This window comes from Seriola lalandi, unplaced genomic scaffold (assembly GCF_002814215.2).
Source record: "Seriola lalandi dorsalis isolate HSWRI2012SDOR001 ecotype SW California unplaced genomic scaffold, Sedor1 jcf7180002054901, whole genome shotgun sequence".
In the NCBI taxonomy this organism is placed as follows: Eukaryota; Metazoa; Chordata; class Actinopteri; order Carangiformes; family Carangidae; genus Seriola; species Seriola lalandi.
In genome coordinates this window covers 3964531-3979373 of record NW_019525453.1, presented here as the reverse complement: position 1 = coordinate 3979373, position 14843 = coordinate 3964531, and the positions used below count along the sequence as shown (strand labels likewise).

Below are 14843 nucleotides of genomic sequence, written 5' to 3'. Positions count from 1 at the left end.
ACTGATAAGTCACTGACATCCTGCCATTATACAGCATTCCACATTGACCAGTCATTCACTACGGTCTTCTGATGGTATTTCTCTGAAACAGTATGCCAGTGGGGTGAGATAATAATTTGTTTGAGTTTAGAAAATGGCAAACAAGCCTAGAGAAAAAACGTGATTCAGCAGACTGTAGGAACAAGGGAAATGATTTCACTTGTTTTGTTTTCAAGTCTGACTATTTGATTAAATGTATTTTTCTCAATGAGTAAGTGAATGTCCTCTGTGTGCTGCCTCTGCATCCTTTTGTAGGTTACATGCAAACTTAACCTTGTACCTTATCAAGAAACTCAGTGGCCCAGCGCACCCCCTCCACACAGCTGTGAGCAATGAGCATCCCACCCCCAACTCCTTCAGCATCAACCCTCTAAATGCGTGCGTCAAAGGCAAGTTTACCGAAACCGGTTGGCTGGGCGGCACACACACACACGCACGCATGCACAAACACACACACATACACACACACATGCAATCGAACCGGTGGATGAACTTCAGCTGGATAATGGATTAATGCATCAGACAGATAGCTAGCAAAACGCACAGCATACTATGAGCTCCAGATGTCAATGTATTGGAAGAAAACACCCACCCACCCACGACGGAGTGACTCACAGTTTAAAGTAGTTGAATAAGCGAGCGCCGGTGCGGACGGAGAGATTCTGCGTGGGGTATCTGACTTCTTTCTGGTACTTAAAGCTCTCCCAACTGTGATTTTATGGGGAAGAGACGCGCTGAGCTCGACCCGCCATACGGACTGACAGTTGCTGCGCGAGGCGCTGGTGCCAGATATGGATAGCGCGCGGGATACCTCAGGACGCTGGTGCGCATCTTCATAAAGTGCGACACTTTGACACCGACGAGGCCTAAAACTTAATTCGTCCCGAGTCAAAGTTGCTGACAAACCGAGGACAAGGAGGACACAAGCGCTTCTTCCAAACCAACCCACCAATTTAGAGAGAGCAGTTTGAGAAAAGCATCCAAAGTACTTTTTACAAACCTTCACAGGAAGCTCTGAAGAAGAGAAGATGCGTCAAGAGGTTGCGGGGAGATTTCAGATGCTGCTTCTGCTTTGGTCAATACTTCTCCTTAGTTTGGGGACGGGGTTTCCTACCAGACACAAGAATGTTGCCCACAAGGTAAGTTCTCCTCTGACTTTTTTCTTGTGTGTTGCCTTTTTTTTTCGTAGCTTAGAAAGTTAGACAAGTTTCAAAATGCTGCGACGTCTTTAAATCACACCTGCCGCTGACAATTTTTTGAAAACTAGCTAATGCGTCTTTGAAACTTTGCACACGCTTGTAAAATGTATTTCCGTATAACTGTTCCATTTACAAATACACTAAAATAACTACAAACATCACAGAAAAACTGCAATTAAAGTTAAAAAAAATCGTGCGTAGCTTTTATTACCTATAAAAATGTCAAATTATAGTTATAACAATTTTTATTAAGTACAAGTCACACTGCAATTAAGGGCCACGAGGGAACATTAACATTATAAATTAGGTTAGTAATTACATTGTGCACTTTTGTTCATTAAAATTTGAATATTGGAGAAAAAAAGGGTAAAACTGCTTATTCAACACTACTCTCCATCAATGGTTCAATCAATGAAGAGAGCTGAAATGAGCAGATCAGTGCATGTTGCTCTCTTTTGTTCCACTTTTCTCTCCATGTATAGTAAGGTTTGCCATCACTGGGCAAACACCCTGCTATAATAAATCTAAACTCCCTACACACACACACACGCACGCTCGCTCTGTGCAGTGTGTGGTGTGTGTCTACAGGAATGTTTGTGTTACACATGGACGTATTTGGATATCAAAGTCTGTTTGTGTGTGTTTGTGTCAGGGTTCAGTTTTTGCCTTTGAACTCTCTCCTTCTTGTGTGGCCACCCATGGATGCCCTATTGGGACTCTCTCTCATCATCTCTCTGACTGTTGTCAAAGCAAAAAGAGACAGAGATGAAAAAGAGGCAGGGAAGAAATGAAGGGAATGATTAGTGAGGAAAAACATCTCACTGTGGCTTGTGAGAGTGTGTTTCTCAGTCACCAAAAGGCTGCAGTTGGTGACTCTGTACCTTCGCCTGTGACCTGCTAGATGCGTGTCTGTAAGTGGTGGACAGAGAGGGGGAGATTTGTAGAGGAAGAGAGAAGGAGGAGGGGAGACTCAGTAAAGCGGGTGCCCGGTAACGAGATGCTTATGTAACCAGAATAAGGCGAACCCTCGGCATCTCTCACACTGGAGCCGGGGTCAAGTGTCATTCATCTGATTGTTTACATTGGTTCTTTATTGTGTTAATGTGGAATTTCCTGTTTTTGGTTTTACCCCCATCTCTCAGCGAAGGAGGAGGAGGAGTTTGTGTGGAAGTGGCCTCTTTCCCAAATATTGGGACCTGTTTGCCCTGTCTGTTTGGTGTCCCTACCTCCACAACCTCACCCCGATTCCACCAGGCATGCATTTGTTGTCCCGTTTCCATTTGCAAAAGATGGCGATCAAAGAGCGCCCATAGTTTATTGTTCTTCTGTAATGGTTTGGAAACAGCCAAGTGCAGAGGCCTTTGATATCTGCGGGCACATAAATCAGGGCTGCCACATCGCCTGCCTTCCCAGCCTGCCCCCCAAGTCCACCGGATCCCATCCCTATCCCTCACCTCAGCCCCTGCTGCCCCCATCCACTCTCCCTAACCTGAATGTGTGTCACCATCGACAGTAGCAATGACAGTAGCCCAAAATGGATCCATTCTTTTCAGTCACTTGAAAGGAGGACACTGTGTTTTGCCAAAGGGGTGGATTTGTCATTGATGTTTGTCTGGGGAGAGAAGCAGTCTCCAAACCAGGCTGAGGTCCCCCGCTGCATCCATACAGTCTCCCTGTTAAACACGCTGCATGCCATCAGCCATCAGGCCTTTGATCAGAACAGCCCCACTACTGAGAAGAGGAGAGCAGGATCAGAGAGAACCAGGGGGGAGGAAGACGGGAGGAGGAGAGTGATATACAGGGCGAAAGAATACAGGATCCAGATGTGTAACAAGACGAGATGAGAAGGGTGTGAAAGTATGTGGCCTCTCTCATGACTCTGGACTTAGTCTTTTTGTGTTTGCGTAAGTTTTTAGGTTGTTAGGGCATGTGTGTAAGAGTTAGTGTATATGGTCACTGCTGCTCAGACATGCCAGTGATGTACTCATGCTAATAACAGGCCAGTAACATGTTAAAATGGAGCATCATGCTGGAGGATTTCTCCAGCTCATACCAGACAACAGAAATCAGGTGTAACATGAGAGAAGCTGAAGTATGGGGCCTTTTTTTCTTTCTACACTGACACAGAGAATAATGTTTGTTTGCCTTAGATTCTAAAGGTAATGCATTAGATTAACTTAACAATAGATTGGAGTTATTGTCAGTAATAATTGTTGTTGGTGCATTCCTATGAAAAGAAATTGACGTTTTAAACATAGACAATGCACAAAGAGTTTAAGCTTTAAGTAAGTCAGTTAACTTGAGAAAAGAAAACTAACTAGCTAATTAACTCACTAACTCACTAATTTACTTTCTAACTAGCCTATGCAATACTTTATTCTATTATATATTAAAAAGTCAATTAATGTTTTGGTCTACGGTATAAAATATCAGAGTTTCTGAGAGTTTCCAAGGTGACATCTTCAAATGTCTCGTTTTTGCAACCAACAGTCCAAATCCAAAGATACTCTGTTTACAATGATACAATGATATAAAACAGAGAAAAGCAGCAATTAACAGAATAGTTATTTATAATAGTTTATGTTTCTGTTGTTCACCTTGTCAGTTACTTGACTAGCTGTTTCAGCTCTGCTTGAATTAAATCCAGTGCTGAAAACAGGACCAAAACAATCTTAAATCTGTGAAATGTGTATTGATCTAAAAAGTGTTAAAATTTACATGACTATTCTTTTAAAATGTAGCACTACTTGCACTACTATTTTTTACTTTGTATTTGCATATGGTGTCCTGTCGAATATGTTTTGAATGTTTGATGCTGAGTATTCTTGGCAAAAATCTTGTAAACGGTCAGCTTGGATTTATTGCAATATGTGTAACATTTGCACACACTATTGCAACAAACATTGGATAAAATTACTGAGAGAAACGCTAAACATCCCCAAAAGGTTATCTACTTGTCACCACCAGTTTACAGATATCTGGGGAGGGGGCCAACTCTTCATCCATCATTTATCATGCTTGACGGGCTTCTCCTCTAAACAGGCATTATGTGTTCACATGCTTGAATTTGACTGACCACATAACTTCTTTATGGGACAATCACAAGCAGTCAGTGAAAAGTACGCCCTGTTCTAGAGGCCATAAGTATAAATCATCAACCGACTGGTCATTAATTCAGACATTTCTTCTCCTCTTTAGGCCTCTAACTGCCACTGGTTTGTTCTGAGCAGACCACAAGCTGGCTCAGCTCCAAACTGTCCAATCATACGTTTATGCCACTTTAGTGCATTCAGGATAATATAGAGTGAATAGCAGACAAGGGTTCATTAGAGTTTGGTTAGGTTTGGATTTTGGTTTTGACCAGTGTCAGGAATGAAATAGATACGTGTCCTATTAGAAGTGAAATAGACATATGCACACTGGAGGATCAGACCAACCAAAAATCCATTTTCAGTCACTGTATTCCAGATACACTACATATATCTACAGTTCCCCACCATTATAATGTCTCCAGTAATCACGATCAGTCTCAGAGATCAATGTTTTCTCCTGCTGGTCCTCCTTCTCAGTAGCTATAAAACCTGAAAGGTCAAATTAAGTAGTGGCGGCAGCAGAGCAGGTTCAGACACTTGCACCAGCCCAGGGGTCCCACGCCTCCCAGGCCCTCTCATTAAAGCTAAAAGAGGATCTCTCTGGCACAGGCCCCTCTTTGTCCACTGCTTGGATGCCATGACTGTTGTGGGAAAAAAAAAAAAATGAACGAAGGCTGGTTGGTCACTTGGCTGGTTAGTTGGATGCCTCAGGGGCTTTTTGGAATTGCTGACCAAGCTGTGAGGTGGTAGATGGTTTCAAGGTTTCTTCCTGGAAACAGAGCACTAATTGTTTCTATACTCATCAATGAGCCACTATAAATGATGAATTATTTTTGTCATTAGCATTAAAATAGCCACTGGCTTTTGAATGTATGCCAGTGGTTACTTTAGGCCTGTCTCCGCTGCCCTTGTTCTTTACATTATTGAGGGTGGTGTCTGCACATAGTGAGCATAGATGCAAAATGCATGAAATCGTTTCACCAGATTATTGTTTCTTGTTCATATAAAAACTTTGTAATTTACACTGTGTCTTAATCTGTATATTCCATCAGGCTCACGGCCACCCTGTTCATAGCGGTGGGGTCCAATACGTCCCTGAGACTTTGGAGCAGCAGAACCAGGTGCAGAGTCTGCTGCCTGAACCACACAGCCACCAGAGGAGGTGGTCGCACCCCCAGCACCGCTCCATTGGTGTTCTTCCACAGCCGGAGCCTGAGGAGGAGACCAAACCCTTCATCCTGGATCTCAAGAACTTTCCAGACCTGGCCAATGCTGATATCAATTCACAGAACCCCAACATACAGGTGAGTGAGAAGAGAGGCGTCGCACATTTCTATATTTGGGCAGATGTAGTACTTAAGCTTCTTAAACAGACTTCAAGACATTGATAAAGATATCCTAATTTTTAAAACTGACTTGGAAATACTGGACCCATCCAAACCCATAACGAAAACAAAGTATAGTATAGTTTGTGTGCTTCAGCCATACAATAACCAAGACCTGGTGGTGGTCCATTGAATGGGTTAAATTAAAACCCTTTATACAAGGAGAATTGGGTAATTGTGTCTTTTGATGTGTAAAATTGAGTATGTCCTTAATGTTAAACAATCAGCAATCTCTCAGTCTAATCTTAGAGACCCAGCTCTGTTTTGCTACGATTTAATTAAAGGCAAAGGGGCTCTGTAATCATAAGTGTTCATTAAGTCCTCATCATCTCCGTCTAAATTGACCCAAGAAGTTAAGAAGTTGTTCTGCTTAACTTGTCTGAGGGCAGTTATGCTCTCCAACTCTGGTCAGTTTAATCAGGATGTGGTTAGAGGGACATTATGATACCAGCCTATTGATATATCAAATACTGAGATGATGACTTTTCATGTAGCATACAGACCAGATGTACTGTTCTTTAACTGAAGGACTCTGCACCAAGGATATGCTCACTTAAAACAAATGGAAGCATTTCCAATTATCATATTTCTTTCCTAACTATGAAATTAATTTCACTATGGTTATGAAAAGATTTCCCCTGTAGTCTCCCTGTTGCCTGGTTTTCACATCAGCTGAAGTGGGCCCTTGGAAGTACTGTAGCATCTAGGATGAGTCATATTGAGGTAATGAGAGGTAGTTATCCAGAATAAATGCTCAGATTCTCTCCCTGAGAGGACTGTTTGGTTGGCTGAATGCTCATGCTCACGTCTGGCTGGCTGACTTAGACCAGGGGAGAAGGTTTGCCTGCTAAAATACTCCTCCGCAGATTTGAGATGGTTGATTTCTTGAGAGGAGCTTGTAAGTCAAGCGCTAAAGCTGCCTGGAAGTATCGTTAGTACTATAGTTTTGTTTTTGACATGTTCAGGCAAAAGAAGAATTAAGACAGCAACATTGGACAGTTGAATCTCCTGTTGTTAAGTCACTGTTTATAAGTCAGTTCAAGTGTTGTTTTCAATGATGCTGCACTTCTCTTGGTGGTCTTGGTGTTCTTGTTTGTTCAGGTTCACTTCAAACTGACAGAGACCCCTCTCTCTTTGTGCGTAGGTTACCATTGAGGTGGTGGACGACCCTCAGATGGAGGTAGAGATGGACCTGGCCAAGGAAAAAGACTGGCTGCCCTCCTCGTCCTCCTCCCCCTCTTCCACAGTGGATTGGCTTGGAGGCAAGAAGCTTTTCTGGCCCCTTTTCTGGAGTTACACCGACGCCGATTCCAGCGAGGACAGCAACAGCCGGTCAGGCGTGGAGGAAACTGGCGAGGAAGAGGAGGAGGAAGATTACTCCCTGGATTATGGCAGTGAGGAGCCATTACCCAGCGGAGTGGGCGGAGACTGGGATACTCGTTGGAACGAAGGCTGGGATCCAATGCAGAGCTACTATGGTAAGTTATGCCAAGTGGTACACTCGCTGTCTGCTTGTACAGTCACATGAACACTGCTCTTTAAATATGACTCCATCATGGCTTTTAAAAATATATCACAATTAATCCTGCAGAAGAAAAACATCCAAAACGGGAAAGTATGTCAATACAGTCACTGAATTTATCATATCAAAAAAAGAGATGGAGATAATGTGGACGTCTGGATGGAGCGACAGAGAGAGAGAGAGAGAGAGGCAGAATGAGAAAGAACAATGGAGAGACGGAGAACAACACAGCGGCTCAGGAAAGCTGCATGATAACTCTTCACAGTCAAAGAGAACTAGCATGCCAGCATGCGAGGCAGCATGAGCACTCGACCATCAGGACATTGTGGGTTATGGGCACTTTGAAGTCGACACTGGTCGTGCTGGTCGCAGAGGCCTGCCTTTTGAAGATGGGTCAGATGCGCTTGCTAATGGCAGCGTGAGGCCGGCACTGTTCCCTGGGACAAAACAACCCTCTGCTTGTGGACAATTAGAGGGCAGATTGGGAACTCAGAATGACAGGGGCCATTCGGCCAGCCCTTTCATCCTTCCCCGGGACCCCATGGGCCCCCCCCCAGACCCTGGCGGCCCTCACTGCCCTCTGCGGCTCAGCCTTTTGAGCCAGTTCAAGAATTTCAGGGGCTTTCAGGGCCCTGCATAACTTTTACAGCTCTCTTCCCCCTCTTAATTCTGCCTTCTTCTGGTGGGAAAAAATGTTGTGTCTCAGCTTGCACAGACCACTAATTCAGTAGTAAAAATAGTAAATGATAGAGAAAGAGATACAGAAGGTGTGTACAGTGAAAAAAGGGAAGGGAGACAGAGAACAAAGATAAAAAAGAAAAAACAGGAAAGTTTGATGGGCAGCTTGGCAGTGGGTAGGCCAATGTGTGTGAGTCCTGCTGTAGATCGGAGCACAGTCATGGGCTTACCACAGCCTCAAGCTTTCACTTGTTAAAGAAATTTCCCATAGATACAAATCTGTGTATGACTGAGCTGGATTTTGAAGCTTGTTGGTGTGTTCAAACCTCTACTGTTGTAGTGTAATGTCAAAATGCAGCTGTAGGTGTCTGAAAACCTGAGTAGTTTTTACTCTGTAACCTTTCCCTTTTCCATCTGCCAATGTATAGACTTTATCGGTTCAAGTGTTGTGCATGCAGAAAAGCCAGGAAAGGGCAACAATGCCTATTAAGTGGTCACATCTAAAGACTCGGTGAACATAAATCAAGGATGTCTGCCTTAGCTTCTTCTGTAATTAAGACTCTCCTGAGACCTCATTCTCGTATGGCCACATGGCGAGCTAGCAGCGCCCACAAAGTAAAATTGGGTGCTCGGTACACCCAGGCTGGTATTTCTGCACCCACCTCGCCTTTAATCAAGAATGACTTGTTTTCAGTGTTATTAACACCACAAGGAAACATGGTGCGGAGGCGGACAGCCACAGCACAGCTTCTCTCTCTCTAATTTTACTGAAGCCTGCTTAAAAAGAATATGGGTTTGCATGGGGAAGGTTAGACCAGGAGAAAACTGTCATTTATGTGGACTGAAACAGTTCAGAAACTTTGAAAGAACAGGGTTTACTTCCACACAAAACTGTAAGGTGTTTTTGGATTGCAGGATTTTTTTCAGCTCACGTTCATAATCCCTGACAGCAAAAGCTGCTTCCTATTAGCTAGTAGTAGTAGTAGTACTTGATATAATGCTTTAATCTGAGTAGAGTCTGATCAGTTTTCTTAGTCATACAAATTTTGATCCATGAACTAAAGCAATAGTAACTATGTTTGAATTTTCCTTCCCACAGAGAAGGAGACGGATGAGTGGACTCCCTGGTCTCCCTGGTCTCCCTGTTCAGTGACATGTGGACATGGTGAGAGGAAGAGGACCAAGTCTTGTGGCTACTCTTGCACTCTGACAGAAGCCTCTAAATGTGACCTGGAGCCTTGCCCTGGTGAGACACACAAATGCCAAAAGAAGTACAGATTTTTTTGTGCCTTTGCTGATGTCCCAGCTGGTTTTTAATCTACAGCTCTTCTCTCCTTCTCTCACTCTCATCTCCCCTCTGTAGGCGATGTCAACACCGTGGTAGAACCTTTCCCATTTGACATGGAGAATGGCACAGAGCCATTTGGGACAGGTGAGTTTATCTAATGAAGATCGCTCCATAACATCTCTCATTAGTTCATTAGTTCAACATTATAAAGCATTTATTTGATAGTACCCCTTTGGCTAATTATGGTACAGTAACAAAGGAAAGTAAAACCGGCTTGTTCAAAAGTGTGTCATAGATGTTCATCAATGCCAGACATAACATTCAGGCTTGACTCTAAAGAAATCACTGTCAGTGCTACCATTAATGCTACCATGAACAACTCTAACAAACAATTTCATGTGGTATTGCTGTCCTCTTTCCAATAGATGTGGACAGCTGTGAGAAGTGGCTCAACTGTAAGAGTGAGTTCCTCCAGAGGTACCTCCACCAGGTGTTGTCTGAGCTGCCCAGCTGCCCCTGCTCCTACCCCTCTGAAGTGGCGTACACCGTGGTCAGTGTCTACGATGAGACTCATGGCCGGCAGTTCCGCTGGCGTGATGCCAGTGGCTCTAAGGAACGCCTGGACATCTACAAGCCATCAGCACATAGCTGCATCCGCTCAGCACTTTCTGGTGACTCGTCTACTCTAGCAGCGCAGCACTGTTGTTATGACGATCGCGGGCGGCTGATCACACGGGGGAAAGGCGCAGGCACGCCTAACCTGATCAGCACTGAGTTCTCACCTGAGCTGCACTTCAAAGTTGATGTGCTGCCTTGGATCCTGTGCAAGGGAGATTGGAGTCGCTTCCATGCGGTGCGACCACCCAACAATGGGCTGAGCTGCCCAGAAAACCCCCATGAAGACGTGTTCATGAATGAACTGGAAGAGGCCAGGGAGTACTGAGGGACCACAGCCAAAAGTATCACTTCACTCAGAGAGTCAGAGGGCCCAATCCTAATTTGAGAGGAGACAACCTACCTTAAAAGTCATGAAGTATTACTTCTAAACCATGCATCAGCCATTTATCATGCATTGATGACTCAGAGGAAATGCACATTTGTGATTGGCAAATTTGTGGGGTTTAGAAATGATGGTGAAGTGTGGCTGTCTCAAGTTAGGATTTGGCACAGTGTCCTGACATCAGACTCAACTGAACTGAACTGAATTACATGAATGGAAAAAAAATGCAGTGTTCTCCCATAGCTTGCCAACCTGTTACACATCTGGCATGACATCAAGCTCTCTCTTTATATTCACTACACTCTCCTGGGTGCGTGTAAGCATGATGCCTACTTACTGGCTTTTTTGATGGTGTCCTGGAGCGCTTGTGATTGACAATAGCAACATATGGTAAACATCCTGATCATGCTTCTTGTAGGTTTTACATTTGAAAATGTATGAATATGGGCTGCATTGATTGAAAGAAACACATACATGGGCAGAGTCCGACAGATGAATATCCCAACTATGCTGCTACAATATAAGATTCTTCAGGTTCAAAAGGTATGAAGGGGACGGGACATTACTAAACCCAAAAGATGCCACATGCATTCACAGTAATGTACATTTAAGCCAATCTTTGGATACAAAAAAATGGTAATTGTAAAATAATTTGGGATGTGAACCAGAGAGGTAAGCTAAAATTATTTCAAAGTTTCTGTTGTCATTATGGAGCTTGCTAGTGAGAATTATGAAACTAGCTTTTAGGCAGTAATGCTACAGTAACAGCACATTTGATTTCAAATGTTTTGTCGCACAGATTGATTTCATGTGTTTCCTCACATCTTCACAGCCAGGAAAATATATGATTTGGGTGCCAAAGAGTTAAAAATCAGACTGTTGGTGCCTGTGTAACTCCAGCCTCCTAAGTCTCTTTGGTGCAAATGTAGGACAAACATTCAGTTCTACAGTGAGTAGATTGTGCTCATAGATATGTCTCTATAATGTTCTCAGGGGGACTAACCTACCATGATAAACAAATTTCATTTACCTCGACAATGGAGCACTATTGGACCTTGTACAAAGTGTATTGGGGTAAAGATTAGTACGGAGTATCGTGTGTGTAATCCCGATTGGAAGTGGTGAAGAGATAATGCTTTTGAGCAGTTTCTGAAAGTAATGAGAACCCTTATAACTGAACTGTTGCTGTGAATACATTGTGTGGTAGAACGATGTCATTGCTGTTTAAGCTGTTGGCTTAGGGTCTTTGGGTTTATGTACAGAACTTGATTGGATAGAAAGGACATTCCCACTCAAATAAACATTCCTGAGAGGTCATGTAGTTAAGTGTCCTTCTCATGGCTGACAGAATATTGGTAAAGGCAACATTGTAGTAGTCAGTCTTTCACCATTAGGTATACTACAAAGGATTGAAGGCTGATGTCTAACCATAATAATAATAGTTTGTTAGCATTGTAGCAGTAGTTGTACTAAAACTCTGCACCTCGCTCAGTAAACTGTTGTGGCAGTAACCGTAAACCCTACTTAAAACTACCTTAAAACTGCAGGAATGGCCCTTTCTATCCACTCTGATTTTATGGATGTTCGCTCCAAACCTTTTTTTCAGGAATTCTGCTTCCAGATGTGCATATGCAGACATGCATTTACATTTTGGAATCACCGATTTTAAAGGAAGGCACTTTATTTAAAGTATGCGTGTGCATATACAGTATATATATGTATACACACACACGCATACAAACACAAATGATATATCAAAATGTACTCATGTTTGCCATTTGTTGATGATAGTGTAATTGTGAAGGGAAACTCGCCAGAGATGCTGCATTGTTCTATGAAAGTGCATATATCAAGTGTTCTGTTGAGAAAAGCATGATCTTTTTGTGATTTCTGAATCTAGTATTACATATATGGTGTTGTACAGTATTTATTTGTCTGTTCTCTTTTTTTTAAGTTTGTTGAAGCTTTGAAATTACTATACTCAACATGGTGCACTAATCGGACTGAAAAATGAAGGCACCCATTATCAAAAGGGAAACCACTTGCCTCATATCACTTCATACAGCAACATTAAGTGTGTGTTTCATTTTACGTTGTACTGCAGTGCTCTATGAAAATGTTGTTGCAATTATGCTGATGAAATATATATATAAAGACCTTGCATTCATCATCTGACTTTTTAATGTGCCGTTTTTTCCCCCCACACTGTAGATATCTTGTAGCAGGGCCAAGCATAGCATAGTCCTGTAGAGCAAAATTCCTTAGAAACAACCCAGTAGTTATACTCTTTATTGACTAACCAAACTTTTCTGCACCTTTCTTCTCAAACAAGGCAGGTACAGTGCAGCAAGCATTTGGTTAGTGCAAACACGCCACTTCCTTGTTTGCAGCAACAGGTTAAACATTAGGGCAGCCAGTAGGAGATACAGGCCATACAGTTTTCTCTTTCATAGACCCCAAATGTTTCCTGGTGTCAAGACATCAGCAAAGAAGAGTTTAACCTCTTACTCACTTAATAAGAATTGGATCATCTTGTCTGTAAGGTAAATATGTAGCTAGAGTTAGCAGCCTGTTAGCTTACCACAAAGACTAAACACGGAAACAACTAGCCTGGCTCTGTCCAAAGGTAACAATATCCGCCTACCGGCACCTTTAAAGCTCACTGATTAACATGTTGTTTGTTTAATCAATCATGAAGTGGACTATTTCTTGGCCACCTATCAGCTTTAGAGATGCAGGTGGGCTGTTACCATTGAATGGAGTGAAACTAGCTCCTCATTTCCAGTCTTTGTGCTAAGCTAAGCTAACTGGCTGTTGGGAGCAGCTTCACATTTACTGTACAGACACGAGAGTGCTATGAATCTTATCAAATTAAACTTTGACCAAGAAAGCAAATAAATATATTTCCTTTATATACTGTCAATTCCCTTTGAAAGATGATCAAAGGAAGGTCCCTTTATTTAGTGCTGAGTGACTTGTCCACATAGATGAGCTGGTGGAAGCTGTAGCATAATGCCGCCAAATAATAGGTTGTGGTTTTGTATGTTAGTATTTGCCTTGATGAGGAGTAATGGGCACGAGACTCTAATTTTTCATCTATATTACCTTTTCCACGTGTGATTACAGGATTCAATTAGGTATCACGGATGAGTTGACTTGTTAGCAGTGTGTGCATTTGCTGTTTGAACTAACAGCATCAAACGTTTCCTCGGTTTACTCTATTTCATCAACTGTGTGTTCTCAATCTAGCTTTGGTTTTCTTTATAAGTTCAGCTCACATCTAGAAGTCAAAAGTCATACTAACATTTTCTGTCCGGCTTCTAAACAATCAACTGCAGCCTTTTCAAGCCATGTGCGCTTCGGGATTTACAAATGTGTTGTGGGCAGTCTTCTGGTGGTGATTCACAAGAGTGACACGATTTCCTTGAATATGATTTTCAGGTGTGGTTTGGGCCCAAAGTTTTAGGTCCAAGGTAGAGTAGGAGGGATGATGCTGGCTATAAAATCCTTTAAATTCAAGCTCCAGAAAAGGCAGGCTGGATATCAAAAATAACGTCAAAGGGTTTCCACTTGACCCGTCAGACAAAATAGCCCTGCTGTACCAAGACTTTAACCTTTTAAGCTCCAGCATGCTTTAACAACCACCATCACTGTCATCCATCTACACTTTGGTTTCTAGGTTGATTTATTTCTACTATCATGTTTTCTAAGGCTATACTCTTTCTAGAGGATTAAATAACACTGGGATTAGAAGTTCAAAGGTCAGGGTAATGCAAATCCATAGGCTTAGGCAATCCAAATACTCCTCTGAGATTCTCTAATTCCAGTAGGTCATGGTGTCTATCCTTCACTTCTGCTCTCATTGACCCATGAAAACAGAGGGGGAAAAAAAACATGGCTGTGCCTTAACAATAGAACGTCAGGTCAAAAGTGGGACACAATTAGCAGAGGATGTACTAATGTTATGGAGATAGAAATCCATCCCTTTGGTATGTATACACGGTGTTATGAACGATAAGGAGCTTGGTAGGTTTACTATGGTCCTCCAGTGATTTCCTAAGTTGACTACAGATGAGTGCTGGGTGGAGGGAAGCCAGACACATGTTGACCACATTGCTGCCACAGAATAACAGATAAATAACCGCAGATGTGTAGACAGAGGAGAAAGCAGAGAGAGGGAAAACAGAAGAGGGAGGAAAAAGGAACATAAAAGAGAGGGGAGGTTTCAAAACTCTGTGGCTAAAAGATGTTATCTGAAATATTGAATGAAGCAAGAGTTTCCAGGCGGATGCATTTGAAAACCTGGGTGAATACACTTCACAGCTTGCAGAGGGGCATGTGCATCACGTCACTGAGGGAGTACGCTGTGGTTATACAGAAGCCCAGGCTAACCAAAGTTATTGTGTTTCAATTTTGTGTCCATTATTTCACACACAAAATGTGAAAGGATTGGATTTGCCATCCACAATTCTAAATGCCTGCTTCACCATGCACCTACATGTTAGCCAGTGAATGTGTGTGTGATGTGATTCATTCCTTTAGTTATAGTGCTGGTGGCCCAGGCCTCATGCCAGCGCTCGGTGGTTACAGATCTGTTTACTTTTGTAGGCTGGCAGGAACATGAGATTTCCTCTGGGTGT

The 14843-nt window shown here is 42.7% G+C and overlaps 1 protein-coding gene across 1 annotated transcript; it reads left to right on the top strand.

Annotated features, from left to right (window-relative positions):
• Nucleotides 1-456: 456 nt before the first annotated feature.
• On the top strand, nucleotides 457-12373 carry ism2b (isthmin 2b). Its single transcript, XM_023429957.2, has 6 exons — nucleotides 457-1178; nucleotides 5383-5634; nucleotides 6860-7193; nucleotides 9015-9161; nucleotides 9279-9347; nucleotides 9629-12373. Exons 1-6 carry the CDS (start codon nucleotides 1068-1070, stop codon nucleotides 10144-10146), a joined length of 1431 nt encoding a protein of 476 aa, XP_023285725.1. The 5' UTR covers nucleotides 457-1067; the 3' UTR covers nucleotides 10147-12373.
• The last annotated feature ends 2470 nt before the right edge of the window (nucleotides 12374-14843 follow it).

Coding starts and splice junctions, on each gene's coding strand:
- ism2b (XM_023429957.2), top strand. CDS start 1,068: ATGCGTCAAGAGGTTGCGGGGAGATTTCAGATGCTGCTTCTGCTTTGG. Junction 1,179..5,382: donor ACAAGAATGTTGCCCACAAG/GTAAGTTCTCCT, acceptor ATATTCCATCAG/GCTCACGGCCACCCTGTTCA. Junction 9,348..9,628: donor CACAGAGCCATTTGGGACAG/GTGAGTTTATCT, acceptor TCTTTCCAATAG/ATGTGGACAGCTGTGAGAAG.